Here is a 17,680-nt window from a genome sequence, read left to right as displayed (position 1 = left end):
CATGTCATGGGTGCCCTTCTTCACGCCTTTTGATATAATACCTTTGAATACGAGTGTTGTGAGTGCTCGCAAACCAGTAAGGTAATTTTTTTTAAACAGAGGACAACATAGGGGATATTTATCCAGAACTTCCCAGAAATAGGTGGGGGCAGGGGTCAAGGCACTTCCTAGGTAATACATTGCTCTAACTAATAAACATTTAATTGGTGTATGAACTGTAATGCTTTGGAATATGTGTGAGTAGACGTCAGTAAAAAGGCGAATCTCAGTAAGGCCGATGGTAATGCTGTATATGAGTAGATAGGTCCATAGGTCAGCAAAAAATTTTAAACTCCCTCAGACTCGCCCAAGAAATATATCTTGTGCTTTGGACTCACGAAAAGCTTCTTCAACCACACTGACTCGCCAAGGTATCACTCACCTGGACTCTCTCAGACTAAGCTCACAGCATTATTTAAGATCAGTGAGTCCACTCGTGAACGAGTTCGCTGACCTGTGGGAGTTGTAGATGTCTTTATTTTTTATTTTTTTTATTTTCAAACAGTGCAAGTACTATTTTACCCCGTGGAAGACAGCGTAACTATACTGAACCATTTCACAACAGTCTATTTAGCTTCTGTGGCATCATGTTTATTTACATATGAGTAATGATGTTTCTGCAGAATGAGGGTGAGGTGAGGGGCTATCTACTGAGCCGCAGAAACATGGCGTGCTTGCATTCCTTGGAGTCGGCGGGGAAGTACTTGTCGTAAAAGTCCAGGATGAGCTCCTCCACCTTGAATCCAAACTTCTGGTACAGCAGCACTGCTTGATTGGTCGCAGACACGTGTAGCGTGACGTCTTTTCCCATGCATGTCTGCACAAAGAAGAAAGTGCGGGTTTACATTTGCTGCTAGGCCCTTTGCTCATGTCCCGACATGAAGCTTACAGCTACCATGGAGCACTGTTTATACATACAGTAGATTCTCATTAAATGGAATGTGAAGAGGGCATGAAAATATGTTTCATTTAACAGGAGTTCTGTTTACTGAGAAATGAATAAGGCAGCAAAATGGAAATAGGAAACGAATCGTTCCACTTAAGCAGCAGTTTTGCTTAGTAGAGTTCTGTTTACTGAGGGTCGACTGCATATGCCTACACCTGTTCAAGCTTGCGTGTCTTGGTACTGGCCTGCGCCTGTCGTATATCTTCGCATGGGTGGCATGCAGGATCTGTACGTGCAAGGTCTCGACAAACATTTTTAGGTATCAAGTTCTGTGTCCACTAATCGTGGTTGGTTGAGAGAAATTGCACGTGCACTAAAAACAGCCAGGCCTGCACGGAATGTGCAGCACAGTCACTGCAAAATCTGGAAAAGCAGCCTTGCAGAGCTTTTTTTTAAACACTTTGGGTAACTGCTACAAGCACACTTGCAGGTACCCACTACACCATTAACCATCATGATTTTTGAGTAGCAGGGAGGAATTCATTATACCATCCTTTGTCATTCTTCCGAGAGCATGATACCTACTACACATTTGCAAGAAATTCTGTGCAATTTTTTGATGCTGTGGCTGACTATGACGAAGGATTATGCCTGAAGCTTTTGTAATGGGTTGAATCATTCAATGACCCACTCGTTACGCGATTCGCTTTGAGTGACGCCTACTTGTTCCTTTGCTGTTCAAAACGCTTTATAATACTCATATTAACGCGATTCCTTCCCCGACATCAAGCCTGCCCAAGGCCAGTTTGCAATACTTCGTGGTAGACTAGTTGGCTGGCACGCAGGGTACCCGGGATCGCATCCCATCGAGTATTTGGTGTTTTTATTTACTCTTTTTTTTATTATTTTGCGCGATAGTGGTTGCGGACAACGGCGGCGGCAGACTACTACGGCGCACGTGGCTCTTGTTGTGATCTCATAACAGCTTTCGCAGTAAAAGTTGTGGCAAGGTCAAGTTTTGCTTTCAACTTCCTCAGATGGATGATGATGAATTAACTTTATTGAATATCCGGCGAATAGAGAACCGGGCCTGGGGTTGCCTGGATAGCTGCTTGGAGCTGTTGTTCCCGTGCTGCCTCCAGGGCTCGCTGGACGGCCCGAGGTTGATTCGCGAGTTCTGAGCTTTGCAGCACAGCCTACCACCACGCCCACAGATCTTCCGAAGAGACCGCCATTTGATCTTGATATAGTGGACATCCCCACAACATGTGTTGAAGCGTGGCTTTACCAGACTTGTATAGCTTCCTCAGATGGAGGTTTTAAAAAACATGCCATGGGGAACAGGCATGGGCATGAATTGGCAGCTTTCAGCACTCTCCAAAAGCTTAGCTAATGCTCTTTGGTGTACCTTTACCATAATGGCTTGGGTACTTGTGCAACGTAAGTACCTATTATACTCTGTAGAAGACAACATAATGGTAACTATCTTGAAATTGGGTACGCTTCTGTTGTGCCTTCGATACCACTCTTCGCCGCCAAGTGGTGTTGAGCTGACCGCCAGTTCTCGTGGCATTGCGAATATACGAGCGCCTGCAAGACCTATTTTACACATTCCTCAAGCTCCTCCTCACACTACCCTGTGACCTTCAGAGTGCCATCTAACCAGCTTGTGCACAGCTCCACTATAGGTCACATTATGTGGCCTTTGTTACGTCACCTTTGCTTCATAAGAACACTGAATATTGATATCTCTTATGACTGATGTTTGGGACGCCCCTATTCTACGTTTGCATTTTCCAGCAAGGACTGTCACACGACAAAGCTGAAATAAACTAATGATGATGTTAATTGCAATTACTACCTGAATCAAGTGGTAGAGCATGAACTTTGCAATGCCCGATCTCCGCCACTCTGGGTGTGTAAAGATGAAGGGGATGTACGCCTCGTTGAACTTGACGTCGGGCACCATGAAGGCGAACCCCACCACTAGTTTCCTGAAAGACGTTAAGAAAGCTTTAATTGGGAGACTCACGTTTGCTTCATAGATGAACTGAATAATCAATATGCTAGTCTGTATACTTTAACTTCCCTTCATTAATTACTATCTTCTCTTATGTTAACCACATCAAAATACCTCCAGTCTCCTAGTGCTTTGTGGTTAAGAACGGCGCAAGAATATGAAGCACCAAACGAAGAAAACAGGACAGGTGCCGTACTCGCAACTAATCTTTATTCACCTCGACTCACATATATAAGGTACGTGGTCACAAAACAAAACCATGTGATACAACACGCAAGGTTTTATTATGCTTGTCTACTTAAATATGACAATTCTTCTTGTTGTAGGGCAATGGCTAGAATTCTGATACATGAGTTACTGTTAGAAATGTGAAAAGCCTCTATGTTTTCGCGAGTTGTCTTTTCATTACTCCTAGCGAGGATGCTAGTTCTTCTAAACTGAGAGGCGCAACCACACTCTTTCCAATGCGCATCGGTACGTGAAAGGGCGTCGGTGCAACAGTTGGCCTCGCGTTCCCCCATCTTAGATTGACGCACCTACCGATTTGTCCTATGTACATTACAAGACAAGGGAAGCTTGTACACCACTCCCGTGGCGCAGTCACGGAGATATATGGTGTTTTTGTTCGTGTGGCGTCTCGTGTTCTTGCGCCATTCTCAACCATGAACCCGCACCAACTTGCCCAACTATCAGTGCTCCGAGTGCTTGCCAAGCAAATGCATGTGACATTCAAATCATGACCTCCACCCAGGAATAATAAGACCTTATAAACTGAGTGCTCGCCCCGTTAAGTTGAGGTGAGTACACTAGCAGTTCGCTTAAAGTTGCTGTAGCAATAGCAGTGCTTACCTGTACATGGCGACGCAGCTGAAATCAGGGTATTGGAGGCTTTCAGACACTGCAAAACGTGAATGAGTGGGGAAGGTTAGGACAAACTTTGGTTTTCTCCTTCTTGGGACATAGTAATGCAAATGCCTTTTGATTGGTTACTGTGGATCAATAGCTTTGATAAGCACCGTATGGCTTTGAACATGGCTGATTAGCACCGGCTTTTTTAGTGGCGCAGATTTTCATGCAGTTACATAGTGCAACAGTGACACAGTGGCAGCCTTCGTAGGCAACCGATGTTCCACGATTTTGTATCATCAAGGTGTTTTTCCATCCCTGTCAACATTTGGTACTTATCACTTGTAATCATGTGTTATGGTCTATAGCCATGCCAAAATGCCCGCAGTCAAAGCATTTTACTGATGAAATCCTATTTTATTGAAAAGGACTGAGGTTGTTGCTTAGGTGAGCCTCTCTGGTGCTGCTTGCTGTTGTCTCATACAGTGTGCACATCTCACTTAGCCAGGATGGCATGCATACACGCTATGGCCCAACAAGACTGGTGCCTTTCAAAAGTTAACCACATGTGCTTTGAAGAGCTCTAACTACTGTCAAACCTTGACATATCAAATTTTCCATTACAATGAGGCAAATGGGGATTTGTGTTGCCATTCATGCAGTGCTACAAATGTACGTCTGTAATGAAGCCATTTTCGTATCAAATGTGACTTCATTGCAATGAGCTTTTTGCTATATGTAAAAAAAAAAAAACACAGATATGTATGCCTGATAGAGCACTGCACAAGCCAATTTTTCTGGCCCAGGCCTGGCCTGACCTGAAACGCCATGCTCTGGCCCGCCCGAGGCCGGCCTGGTATCTTTAGTTATGGCTCATAACCGGCCCCGAGGCCAAAAGGCACAGCCTGTTTCAGCCTATTACGCTTTGAGGAACTGTCCAGTCTTTGGTTATTGTTAATATATCTGCCGCACACAAGAAGTGTTTTGAACTACTTTCTTGTGTCACAAATTTTACTAGTTCTGTCAATACTTCCGGTTAATTACACCCGCAACGCTATTGTAAAATAATGGCAGGGCAATATAAACTATAATTGTGGTCATAGTTTGCTCTCTCATGTATGCCGTGCTAGCTATGCAATCTCAGTTTTGCATTTCAAAGAATGACAACTAAATATAATGCCCCCATGAAGTGAAAAAAATTTACAGACATTTATAGTTGTAGTCTACATAAACTGCATACGAGCTGGGGCTGTTGATTAAAAGTAGCAAGTCTCCTGCAAATTTCATTCATTCCACAATGCAATGAAAAAAATATAAAACATGCTCTAGCTGCTTTTGGGAGGAATACACCAGGCTGGGCAGCATTACATAAATTAAAGCAGTCGTCCTGACTCCTCCGTATAAAAATGTCCCCAACGTTCACTATGTTTTCACACTAGGAACAAGAAGCTTCTTTGCCCCACCATTCTTCCCAAAGTCATTGTCACCGCAGTGTCATAGATTTGTCAAAGTGAGCCACACCCGTTAGTTAGCCACTGTCCTTAATGCTCCCTGAAGATGCCTGTATCACTGTCTTCCTGGGACTGCCTTCGATCTTTGAAAGTGTTATGCCTTGAAGCAAAATGCGACTCAAAGCTTTCAAGACAAGTGTCTACTAGAGCGCCGAAGATAACCAGTCGGCTGCTTTTTCAGCACTCGCTATGGAACGCGGTGTGTCGGGTGTCTGGAGCACGATTGCCCCGGAGTGACCGGAAGTGGGAGAGTGGCTTGCCTAGGCGCCGATGGCCGAAGACCTCGGTGCAAAGGGAGGAGAGAAGCCTAACTGTTTGTGGCACGCAGTTGTGGTTGCAGACTTGTAACTTGTGGCACCGACAATCGAGGAGAATGAGATGTGTGGTGAAAAGAAAAATATGGCGACCATAGTGAGGAACAAAAGGTGGATGGCAAAGAAAAAGCCACATGTCCGCCAGAGACACTTCGATGAGACAAGCGACAGGCATTCTTGAAATTTTTAACATGTCATACGTGGTACAAGTGGCCCTCTGAAGTCCCTAATGCAGCAACTATGCATCTTGCAAAACTAAGCGACACAAGCAGGTTGGACCTCTGCGGACACCAAGGAGAAATAAGGTAAGCACGTAAAACCTGTACTAATAAACTTTTACGAGACTAGGGCCTCAAGTCAACGGTTACAATGTGTGCTACTTTACTGTTAATTTCCCGAAAATGGCAGAAGTTGGGGGAAGTTTGAAGGTACGAAAACTTTCTCGACAGGGGGTGTCGCTGGAGCGTTTAGACATTTATGTGGTAAAAGGTGTTCATACATTGGTGCCAATACACCCTGTCTCTCTTTTACAAAGGGTGCAGCAGCAAATTACCATCATAATCATAACCTTTCTTGGAGCTCTCGCAGCCCTTTCACCTCTTTGAGCGCCATGAGAACTCTAGCGCTTTGACAAATGAGGACGCTTATGAATTACTGATGAAATGTAACAGATTTTAATAACACTCGTTGGGCTAGTTAGTGCATTGTATCAACAAAAGATATCCAGCCAAAAAAAATGAATAAACAGAAAAATACAAAAAAGAAGACTGGAAAGTGGCTAGACTACTCACGAACACGAGGTTCAAGTATGTAAACTCATGCGGTCACATGGTCATTTTGCAATCTCTTTACAAAAAAATTCAAGATACAATAGACAAACGTACAATCACTGTACATAATCTTCGTAATATTATTCACTCAAAATTATAGAAAATATTGCACAAAATTTTTTTTTCTTCCTGCGCAATGCCACAGAGCTATCACAGCAACATGCCTCATCGTACTTTCCATTGTGAAATGATTCAAGTATATAGTATTTCACGTGCCTTTTTTTTTTATGGCTTCTGCCCCAAATCCTGATTTCATTCAGCACGGGTTTCCGTTTGTAATGTTTACAATGAAGGGCTAAATGCAAGCCTGTTCCTTTCTGCAATGATTTAAAATGTTCCCAGGCCCTAATAGTCACAGAACAACCCGTTTGGCCTATGTAAACCATCCTACAAGTCAGTAGTATTTCATACGCCACGCCAACGACACATTTCATGAAGGTCTGCACATGCTTCGCCTCACTCTGTGGCTTCTTCTTTTGCCTAATGTGTGTGCATAAACCACCCTGCTTCCTTGGCTCGCAAAACACCAAGGGCACGCCACACCTGATGGCAACGTTTTTCAGACCATGCGCAACACGGTGTTTATAGGAAACCATTTGTAGTCACCTATGCGCTGGCGAAGCCTTCGCGTTTTTTCTTTTTTCCTTTCATTTTTTTTTTGTAGCAAAGCTTCTGTTACAAAGAGCAGAACTGGTCTGGGAAAATCTGCGTTAAGCGGTCTATCGATCTGTGCCCTAAAGCTCGTCTCTAGCATGTGCTAACAGGACTTTGTCAGTGCAGATTCAAGGCAAAGAACGTACAGAACTCGCTAACGTAAAGAATTTTTGGGCTGCAAATGCTATTTTGCTAAATTAATTTTGAATAAGCTGTTCAACACTCAGCTAGATTTGCTCCACAAATTGTCAAATCTGTACGCTATTTGTTTCCAAAAATAAGCTTTTTTATGTCCCTGCTTGTTATGCAAATGAGTTTTGCAGAAACATACGAGGTGGCAGAAGGGTTAAGAAAGAGAAAGAAGACAACCACCCATTCTAGCACAAAGCCACAAGAATATCCGTACGGACTTCTCTGAAAGAAAAGCTTAAGCTTTTTAGTTGCCAAAAAATTTGACCTCGGACCAGGATGAGTTTTTTGGCAGCTAAAAAGCTGTTCTTTAAGGGAGATCTTTTGTTGTGGCTTCGCGTTATAACAGGTGGTTGTCTTCTTTCCCTTTCTTGTCCCTTGTTATGCAATTGAAGGTAATAAAAATATTTGTTGGCATTAACGTCCGAAAACCTTGACATGATTCAGGAACGTCGCATAGAAGGGCTCCAGAAGTTTTGACCATCTGGTGTTCTTTAACACGCACTTAAATCTACACATGAGCTACAAACATTTTGCCTCCATCAAAATGCGGCCGCCGCGGCCGGGATTCGATCCCGCGACCTTTGGCTCGGCAGTCGAGCACCCCAACCATGGGACCACCGTGATGGGCGACTCTGAAGGTAGTAAAGTTGAACCTCCTTCTAAGAGACATGCACCAGGGAGTGATTGCCTTCAACGTGACGTGTCTTTCATAAGCATGTTACTGAGAATGGGTTTTCTTATTAACACCTATTTCAATGTAGACACGCTGGTTTTCTCTTACACCCATCTGTCTGTTAGATGAATGCCTCTAATAAAGGGGTCCCACTGTGTATATTCCGATTAAAAAAAAAGAAAGGTTGCATATTTTGACAACTTCTTGCATGCGAAAGTTAATCGGCTTTCTCACAGAAACGAGCTTTCAGACATCAGGGAATTCAACAGAGGCTACTTCGACGAGTGGCAGTGAATAACTTACAGTCAATGCCGGGCCAAAAGAAGGTGCGGCACATGGCGTTGACAACGGGTATGTGTTGTGGCCTCACGTAGCAGAAGTCGATGGGATGCTGCTCGGCAGGCTGCGTTACAGACTCCTCCCTGAACCTGTTGTGTGAATGAAAGAGTTTCCTCTAGAAAAGCACATGATCGCAGCACTTGAATATCAGCTCTTGTAGTAAATATTTATCACTCTTGCTTCTTACAGTGATGTCTTAATCCAAGGAAAATGAATGTAATGCATTATCACACATAATTAAATATACATGTAATATAATACAGAGGTATTCTACAGCTAAAATTAAGCTGAAAAGCACACCGACACAGCGTGAAAATTTATTTTCGACCCGTGCACAAATGATTTCATCTCAACCAATTTCATTCGACCAGTTCATAAATATTTTCGACTGATCCCTAAATGAGAACTAGTTTTATTTCAGTAAACAAGCCTGTGAAACTTGTTAAAAAATGAAACTGGCTGCACAAATGTCCACCTATTGCTGTGGCAAGTTTGCTACCTGCCCCTCTGAATGCGACTTGCCTTGCATTGAATCTGTGGGAAAGTATTTCCTCCAGGAGTTTCAGTCTCAAAGGCCTCGCTTCAAAGTCCCTGAAGATGAAGGGCTTCAGTGTTCTGAAAGCAAAAACATACCATGCAGTCTACTTTAGCTAAAGGTATTATTATTGATAAAAATGTTAATATCTGGAGTTTTATGCCCCCAAAACAACAATATGGTTATAACTTATGAGAGATGTCACAGAAGAGGGCTCCGGAAATTTTGACCACCTATTGTTCTTTGACATTCACAGACATCGCACAGCACATGACTATTTCACCTCCACGGAAATGCTACTGCCGTGGAGTGAACCTTCAGGTCAGTAGCCAAGCACCCCTGGCCCACCACAATGGACCCTAGGCTTTCAGGCTATGCCCATTCCAAAACAACGCGAATGCCTGTAACACTGATTGCACTCCAAGTGTCCATCCACAGGGGGGATACTTAATTGACATACCATCAGAGCTGTGACTAAGTCAAACAATCATGTGCCATTGGCTGTTGCCAATTGAACAGTGTTTGAATAGAGCACCTGAATAGAAAAACTGAGCTAATGTGCAGAATATGACATATCGACTTCCTTTTTCTCCCGTTGATGCACCAGGAGAGTGGCACATTTCATATGTAGTGCAGTTAGAACTTAATCCAATGAAACCTAATTCTATAAAGTTCCCACACTAATATAAAAATTTTGATTTCTTGGCGAGTGTCCACAGGGTTCAGTGTTGTTGCCAATCCGAATGAACATAGCAAGCTTAGCTCCAAACTAGGTATTAGCAAGTTTTTTTTTTAAACAAGTGAGCGAAATGCTGTGATTTTTGTTATAATTCTGACGCACATGAGTTTTTCTTTGAGGGCGCGTTTTTAATGCTGTTATGTTGAAACTAGGCTTGTGTAAATAGTAAACTTCAAGTTCGAAGCAAATGGTGATTCAGTTAAAATAACTTCAAATCAAATTCGAATAGTACATATCTCATATTATAAAGAAAAATGAGCATATTTGTCATGACCCAACTAACCTGCACAATATTTTTTTCTTGGATTGAAACAAGGCATGTGCAAATGTCATTCTTTTTGGTTCAAAGAAAGTGGAAGCAACTTTGAATAGTAGCAGGATTTGACTTTTGGTAAAATGTAGGTGATACTACATAAAACATTTTGTTTTAAAGTTTACTATACTTGGAGCACATAAGTCGGTATAAAAAGCTTTTTAACTTAAAAAATGATGAATCGATGCAAGGGTAATATGTTCATTTAACTTTGAAATGAGGCTTTGCGGCAGTGCGAATTTTTTCTAAAAAGGTGTAATTACGGTACAGCACCACTTCACTGCAGTGAAATGACCTTTACAGGGTGTAACATGTGGACTAATATACATTTTGTATTCGTTCATTTCGATAGATATATATGTGGGGTTTAACGTCCCAAAATTACCATATGATTATGAGAGACGCCATAGTGAAGGGCTCCGGAAGTTTTGACCACCTGGGGTTCTTTAACGTGCACCCAAATCTGAGCACGCGGGCCTACAGCATTTTCGCCTCCATTGAAATTGCAGCCGCCGCTGCCGGCATTCGATCCCGCAACCTGCGAGTCAGTAGCTGAGTACCTTAGCCATTAGACCACTGTGGCGGGGCTCATTCATTTCGAATGCACTAGACTCTCAGTAAACGAAAACCTGTTCAACGGAGCTATTGCTTAAATGGAACAAGTGCTTCTTACAAGATTGGATTCGTTCTTGTATTCTTCACACCTGATCATCTCTTATGAAACGAAACTCCTCTTGAATAGAACATAATTTCCTGGTCCCTCTAGGTTTCATTTAATGAGAGTGTACTGTACTTCTAAATTTTCAATAATTTAAGTTCAAATCGCAGCGAATTCGAATACTATAATATTCGTTCGAATATTTGATGTGCTCGAATATTTGCACAAGCCTAGCTGAAACGTATAGCTTCCCTTGTCCCGACCCTAAGTTTCATTCGATGAAGCATTGTTAAAAGTGAACTTGTGAGTGCATGTCTCTCTTCTCTTGCGACCTTCCGACAGAACATTCTCTGCAGGTTAGAGATGGCCTTCTTTATCTGTTTGAAAGCATGAATGAGAGAGTGATTGTCACTGTTTATGGTTTCTGAGCACTGCGCTGCTTACCTTTGGGTGTATGGGCTGACTATGCACTCCAGCTGTTCCTCTTCCAGGCCAAGTATGCGGGTCACGAATGAAACGTGGCTTTGAGCTCCCATGCGAGCTGTTCCTATAGTCACCTGGACAGTTAGAGGAGGGAGTCAGACATCATTCCTGACTCCTTTTTAAAGAGAAGGCTCCAGCTCAGATCTGAGAGTATTAAGATATAGAGGGGCGAAATGCGGAAAGGTTTTTTATGACGGAGCTGCTTAAGGTTTTCATCCTATCGTTGCACCAACCACGTGAAATGCAATGACTCGGCTGGCACTCTCGCTCATCATTCCATTCTTCATCCTAGGATTAATGATAAAGACAGTTTGGCCTCGGCAACACACATTTGAGAAATGAGGTTTATTATAATAGGTTTTTCTGTGTCACCTAATAACTAGGTAGATAATAAGGATAGTAACAAGCACACTCATTGAGGCTGATGCAATGGATGTGCAATGCAGGAGTTCCTTCAATGCATGTGCTTTTTGAAGAAAACTAAACAGAAGCATCGAACAGGTAAACAGAAGAGAAAGGAGAGAAAGAAATAGAGAGAGGAAAGAGAAACTGACAGTTAGAGGGAGAGGAGCTCACTCATGAAAGTTATGCTAATTAGGATAATGCTAATTAGGACATTGTTGAACAGGACAATGTTAATAAAAACCTCATCGATAATGTAGATTGAGCACAAGCCACGCTGTTAGACCAGCCTTGCATTGCTAGTAAAAGCTGCCCATGTTTTTTACAAAATAATTTATAAGCTGAATTCTGGGGTTTTACATGCCATGACCACAACATGTACAAGGCACTTATAAGTGAATTGAATTTCAGCAGCTGAGGGCCAGCCATCAGAAGAGCACAGAATACTCTGTGTTGTAGCATACCCCGCAGCAAAAAGAAATTTGTAGAATAATTAAATTAAATCTTCATCGGTAAACAAAATATCGCAAAATAATTTCACAGTAGTACAAAGACAGGTGCATGCTTACGAAGAACCAAACCATGCGATCCTGCAAATGCAACAGTGTAAAGATTAGAATGGATATCATTCTGTATTATATATAATTTTTAATTACAGGTACTGACCAGGCCGACATGACATCTTCTAAAACTATACACACACTAACCTATAGTATCTGCCTATAATATTTTGTGAAGACAAAAGAATTCATTATAAAATTTACAGACTATTACAGTATTAAACTTGAGCTGCTTTTGAGGAGCTGGCAAGGTACTATAAAACACTGCGTGATGGCACAGTAGTTGCAAAAACACTGAAAAGAAAAGCAAGTGATGTTTTACAATCTTTTGAATAATAGACTACGTATAATGCGAATAGCATACGGTGCCTGCCTTCAATAGGAGTTCAGTGCAATAGCTACAGTCGGTTAACAAGTTAAGATTGTTTGCAAAGTATGTGTCAGCACATCAAACCTCATTATGAGTTTTATCCAGCACGAAAATAACCTCCTTAGTATATGAGATATTGATTTGAACTATATTTGGTGATACAGCAATACTTAGAAAGAGCACGTTACATTTGTTGTGCTCATCTTCGTCGTAAAATGAACTGAATCTGATGTTTTTTTTTGTTTTTTTCCTTGTATAAAGTGTGCAACTTGTGACACCTACCTGAAATCGGTCCAGCACGTCTTTAGTGTTCCGTCTAGGCCGGTGAACTTCCTGTACCGACAGGAAAACAACAGTACATGTACTGACCGTGCCAAAATTCGCGATAGACGATCTGCCACTCACTAGTCCGAAAAAAAAAAAAGTTAATGCGCTAGCCTAACAAAACCAGCTATAGATAACGAACTGCTCCACTGCTTGTGAAAAGTGCTTCTGTTGAGGCCTTTCTTTTTTTTTTCCTTTCCTATGCATTGCTCTACAATTGTGGACAACTTTACAAAGTGATGAACAGAATATGAAGGCAGAGTACAAATATAAACTGGCTCTTGCATGAACCCCCTCATTTTCACTAGTGTTCACTTAAAATGGGAACATAAGTTTCTTATTGTGGTCGAGAGTTATATAGTCAGGTCAGGTAAAGTCATTGTTCAAAGAACAGGTCACTGAGCAATGTCGAAACAAAAGAAATATGACATTTCGGGATCTGTAAGGCTCCCTTGTTTACCTTGAACAAGATATCCGCACGTATCCCGAAACGTCATGTTTATTTTGTTTTGACATTGGTCTAGTGACCTCTTTTTTCAACTAATTCCCTATCACAAGCACCGAAGAATGCCAAAATGCATTACTGAGGCTCTCCCATTCACCCAAAGGTGAACGATTTTTATTCTTGTCAAAACTTCCCCCTTTTTTTGTCCGCACTTGTGCCAAAGTGAACCTTCTGCACAAATAGGCCTGTCCATTCAGTATGAGTTTAAGAAAATTGATTGATTTGTGGGGTTTAACGTGCCAAAACCACCATTTGATTATGAGAGACGCCGTAGTGGAGGGCTCCGGAAATTTTGACCACCTGGGGTTCTTTAACGTGCACCCAAATCTGAGTACACGGGCCTACAACATTTCCGCCTCTATCAGAAATGCAGCCGCCACAGCCGGGAATCGAACCCGCGACCTGCGGGTCAGCAGCCGAGTACCTTAGCCACTAGACCACCGCGGCGGGGCTGAGTTTAAGAAAAAAAAAAACAATAGACATAGCAATGTCATGTCAAACACTGTCAGACTACTCATTGTAACATGTGAGAAGAAGCAAGCACCCCTTCCCTGCTGTAGGTTTTCTTGGGAGAGTTTTACTTGTTTGGCCTGCTTGGTATCTATTTATTGCCAAGGTACTGCGAAATGTCGAGAGGACGAGGACAGAACTGAACAAACCCAAGTGCAAGTTTTCAACTGGATTCATTGGATGAAGAAATTATGCTTTTATATATACCGTATTTACGCGATTGTAGGTCGACCCATTTTATCTAATTTAGAAATCAGAAGTGGGGTAGTTGACTTGCAATCAAAATTGAGACTTAGTAGGCTAGTGCGAATAGTGAATTGGATTCAAATAATTTTAAATCGAATTTGAATACTATCTATGACATGTAATAAAAATATGGGCACATTTGTCATGAGCTAAATAGCTCGCAAAAAAGTTTTTTAAGAATTGAAACAAGGCCCGTGCGAATGCCAAACGCCACCACATTATCGTGCCCAGCAACCAGCTTGCTTTAATAAGACTTTAGCTCGCGTATGCTATTTCGGCACTGCAAGTCTAAATGTCTTGTACAGATCAGTGCTCATTGATGTATTGCTCTCAAAAGTTGTTCAGTCAGCCTGTCTGGTGGGTGCATTTCTCGCCACATGTGAACGGAACCTTGAGCACCACTTTTTGGACACAGTCCACAACCCGTTGCTGTGGTTAGTTGAGCAAGCCCATTCATTTTCGTCAAATTTTTTTCTCCAGCATAGCATAAGTGGCTTGTGGTATTGTAAGCTTTTTTTTATGTAAACATATAAACGCTTCGATGTTATAGCGACCACACGAGTGTGTATGGCACTGTGTCTGTGATTAGATGTGTATATCGAGAAGTGGCTCAGGGTACATCACATACGCACCCGTATAAAAGCATCATTTGCGCACCGAATAAATCCAGTTGTAAGTTTGTGCTTGTGTTTGTGCAGTTCTGTCTTTGTCCTTTAAGTGGTGTGCAATAATGTAGCAATGTGCAGGTTTTCATTAGTTACAGCACAACACTGCATTCAGGCAGTACATCAGCCAGTTGCACTATACCAGCAAAACAAAACTTTGTGGATCCTAGCTGTCTTGAAACAAAAGTGATAAAAAAAAACTACATGTTCGGCACAGTGCGCAAGTTCTACACGCATGCCCTGTGTGAAATGTGGCACTCTCATGTGCGCAACGGTGTTTTGAGTGCAACACAACTAGTACTCAATCTGAGCAAGCAACGACAGCTAGACTCTTCACTTACCTGTTGCGAATCCTTGTGCGGCTGACGCGAGAGCTGGTCAGCTAGGGCATCAAGGTCGAAAACTGGAATGTTGCGAGCCCGCTTGATCTACACAAGACAAAAAAAAAGGAACAACTTAGAACAAGCAGTCAATCCACAAGTTGAATGGCCATTGGTTGCTAGGTATACCAGAAATGTGACTGCTGCTGGTACCCAGGTAGAATTCATAGTGAAAAATGTGTCAGATCCACTAAAAAGGTCGATTATATTTACCTATCCTAAAACCCTGAGCAAGTGCCCCTAACCCTTCTATGCGAGACTTCAATTATGAATCCCCTTCTCCCCTCCCACCATTTTCACTATTTAAATCACTGTTTTTACTCGTCTGACGAGAACGAATGAAAACAATGAATGCATGTGCATTCAATAAAGCATTTCTTTAAAACCTGCATTTATTCTTTATTGTTAGCAGCTCTTCTGTTGCCAACTTGAATTTAGATCAATGACCGATCCCCCTATAAACCTTGTCTAATTATATTTCACCATAGGGAGGGTGCTCGCCCTGGATTTTACGGCATATGTTGTTCAACCTCCCACAGGAGGGACAGGCTGCATACATTACCATCAGATATCCTTAGAAAAGCAGCCAACCTGCATTCTAAGGCTTGGATGTTGTACCTATTCTAAAGAAGATAATTTTTTTTCTTGCTGCTCAGAATCCTTCGAGACTTGCCCCTATGTCCTCCATTCATGACAAACGTACAAGCCTCAACCAGTTGCATGCAGAAAAAAAAATGTTCGCTTTCAAAATCATTAAAAGTTCCCAGCCCAAGTCCACATCAGTCTGGTCTGAGAAAGCTGTACTATACTTGTGGACAAGAAATGCTTGTTTTCTTACCTGCCTGACAAGAAGCTTCCTTCTGAGCCTCTGCGCTTCAGGGGGGAGAGAAATCTTCTGGGCATACTTCTCTATCTGGCTCAGCAGTTGGTGTTCCTCGTAGATGCTCATTGGGACACACCTACATAATGGATAACAGAGACAGCACCAACCCACTCGTTAGGCTTGTGTTGGCTAATGCTTTAAGCTTGGCGGCAAGCATTAAGGTGTCGCAGTGTTACGACGACAAAGCACACAGCAGCAAAGATGTTATTTAATGACGGAGTCCTGCAATTAGGGTAACACTCGTAATGTAACGATAAGAAAAAACACAGTCGTTCGCGGTTGAAATGTGCCAGATGTGAAATTTGACAGATGAAATGCATCGAATTTTTATACACATATTGTTATACTACCCAGCATAATCGCTAGTGCTTACATATATTCCAACGTGTACACTATGTATAATTCTTGTGCCCATGTATTCTTATTGCAGACAGAATACTCGTGTAAAGAATCAACGATAACGTTCCGAAAGGGTCTGATACCCAAAGGTCTGCCTCGCACCAAATGATAGCAATTTGGTGGCTCTTAGCAGTTGAAGAATGGTCACCAAGGAAAAGACAATAAGTGTGCGTGTCTATGGGACATAGGACATTTAGCGCGATCATGCATATATTGCACCACCTGTAAGTTGAGAAAAGCACCTTCCACTTTAACGGTGAAGTCCTCAAAGACTAAGTTGTTTTATAGCATTGAGAATTTGACAAGACACTTTCAGAAGTGCAGAAGTCTCTGAAACTTGAGTAACTCACTGAAATAAGCAAGATAACTTACGAGGAGTACAACGATTCCAACAAAAGTACCCAATTTGGAAGAAGGCGTCACTTAAAGACTAAGTCCAGCTACCATGTGTAAAGGAAAACTTAACTATGGAACAGAATAGAAAGTTGGGCGAGTTGGTGTATATTCATATTCTTTTAATATGACTTAACTATGGAGATTCACACGAGAGGCTTCAAGTGAGGCACACTTAGCTCTACCTCCTGCTTTGCGTTACTCCAAATTTTCAGCATCCTTTGTTCACAGCGGAACTGCGAGGCCTCGATGCAATGAAACGAGATATACTGAAGTAAATGAGGATTTTTGTAGCCACTGTTAAAAAACAACTGGTTTAAGTTTATAATGAATATTGGATATACTGATACCTGTGTTGAGTTGTGTTGGATAAAACTTAGGCTGGCGCAAACATTACTTTTTTGGTTCGAAGCAAATGGCAACTAGCATGGAATCATTTCGAAGTGAATCTAAATCATACCAAGATTGGGATAGTGGTAGGTTGAAAATTATAAATGGTAGAATATGTCACGTGCTAAAGTTTGCCACACTTCACTCATATAACAAGCTTTCAACTTGAAAAATGTATAATCTTGGCATACATAATATGCACACTCACCCTTGCAATGTGGCAGCGTGGGTTTCTCCTGATAAATGTTTCACAATGTAGCAACCTGCTGCTGCAGTGAAACTGCCTTTTTAGGATGGTTACATTTGACAAATTGTGTTCATTCGATCATCTCAAATACTTTTAAAATTTCCTAAATTTTAAACTTGTTTCACAGCAAATCCAAGTAATGTAATGTCCATTTGAATGCTCAAAGTGGCCGAACATTTGCACATGCATAGAGTAGTTCACTTTAACGAGATTTGACTGCATACATGTAAAGTAAAAGCTTGGTCATTTAAACTCAAAGAGGGTTGTAAAATTGTTCCAATTAAGAGGAGTTTAAATCAGCGGGAGGGCGCTCAAATGAATGGACACTGCACCACAGTGTGCGGGCAGAACCCTTAGGAACCACCTCTAGACTC

General features: G+C 41.9%; 1 protein-coding gene across 1 annotated transcript in view; it reads right to left on the bottom strand.

Moving 5' to 3' along the window:
• Positions 1–608: 608 nt before the first annotated feature.
• Atac2 (Ada2a-containing complex component 2) overlaps positions 609–17,680 on the bottom strand; it is a 43,283-nt gene continuing 26,211 nt past the window's right edge. The window contains exons 10-18 of the mRNA XM_037433705.2: positions 15,833–15,953; positions 14,956–15,042; positions 12,647–12,697; positions 10,994–11,106; positions 8,827–8,919; positions 8,269–8,393; positions 3,795–3,843; positions 2,787–2,919; positions 609–856 (exon numbers count right to left, since the gene is read on the bottom strand). Coding sequence (XP_037289602.2) covers positions 683–856; positions 2,787–2,919; positions 3,795–3,843; positions 8,269–8,393; positions 8,827–8,919; positions 10,994–11,106; positions 12,647–12,697; positions 14,956–15,042; positions 15,833–15,953 — 946 coding nt within the window. The 3' untranslated portion in view covers positions 609–682. The remainder of the gene's footprint in view (positions 857–2,786; positions 2,920–3,794; positions 3,844–8,268; positions 8,394–8,826; positions 8,920–10,993; positions 11,107–12,646; positions 12,698–14,955; positions 15,043–15,832; positions 15,954–17,680) is intronic.

This window comes from Rhipicephalus microplus, chromosome 10 (genome assembly GCF_043290135.1).
Source record: "Rhipicephalus microplus isolate Deutch F79 chromosome 10, USDA_Rmic, whole genome shotgun sequence".
Lineage (NCBI taxonomy): Eukaryota > Metazoa > Arthropoda > Arachnida > Ixodida > Ixodidae > Rhipicephalus > Rhipicephalus microplus.
The sequence above is the reverse complement of the archived record's forward strand: the minus strand, read 5'-3'. Positions and strand labels throughout refer to the sequence as shown.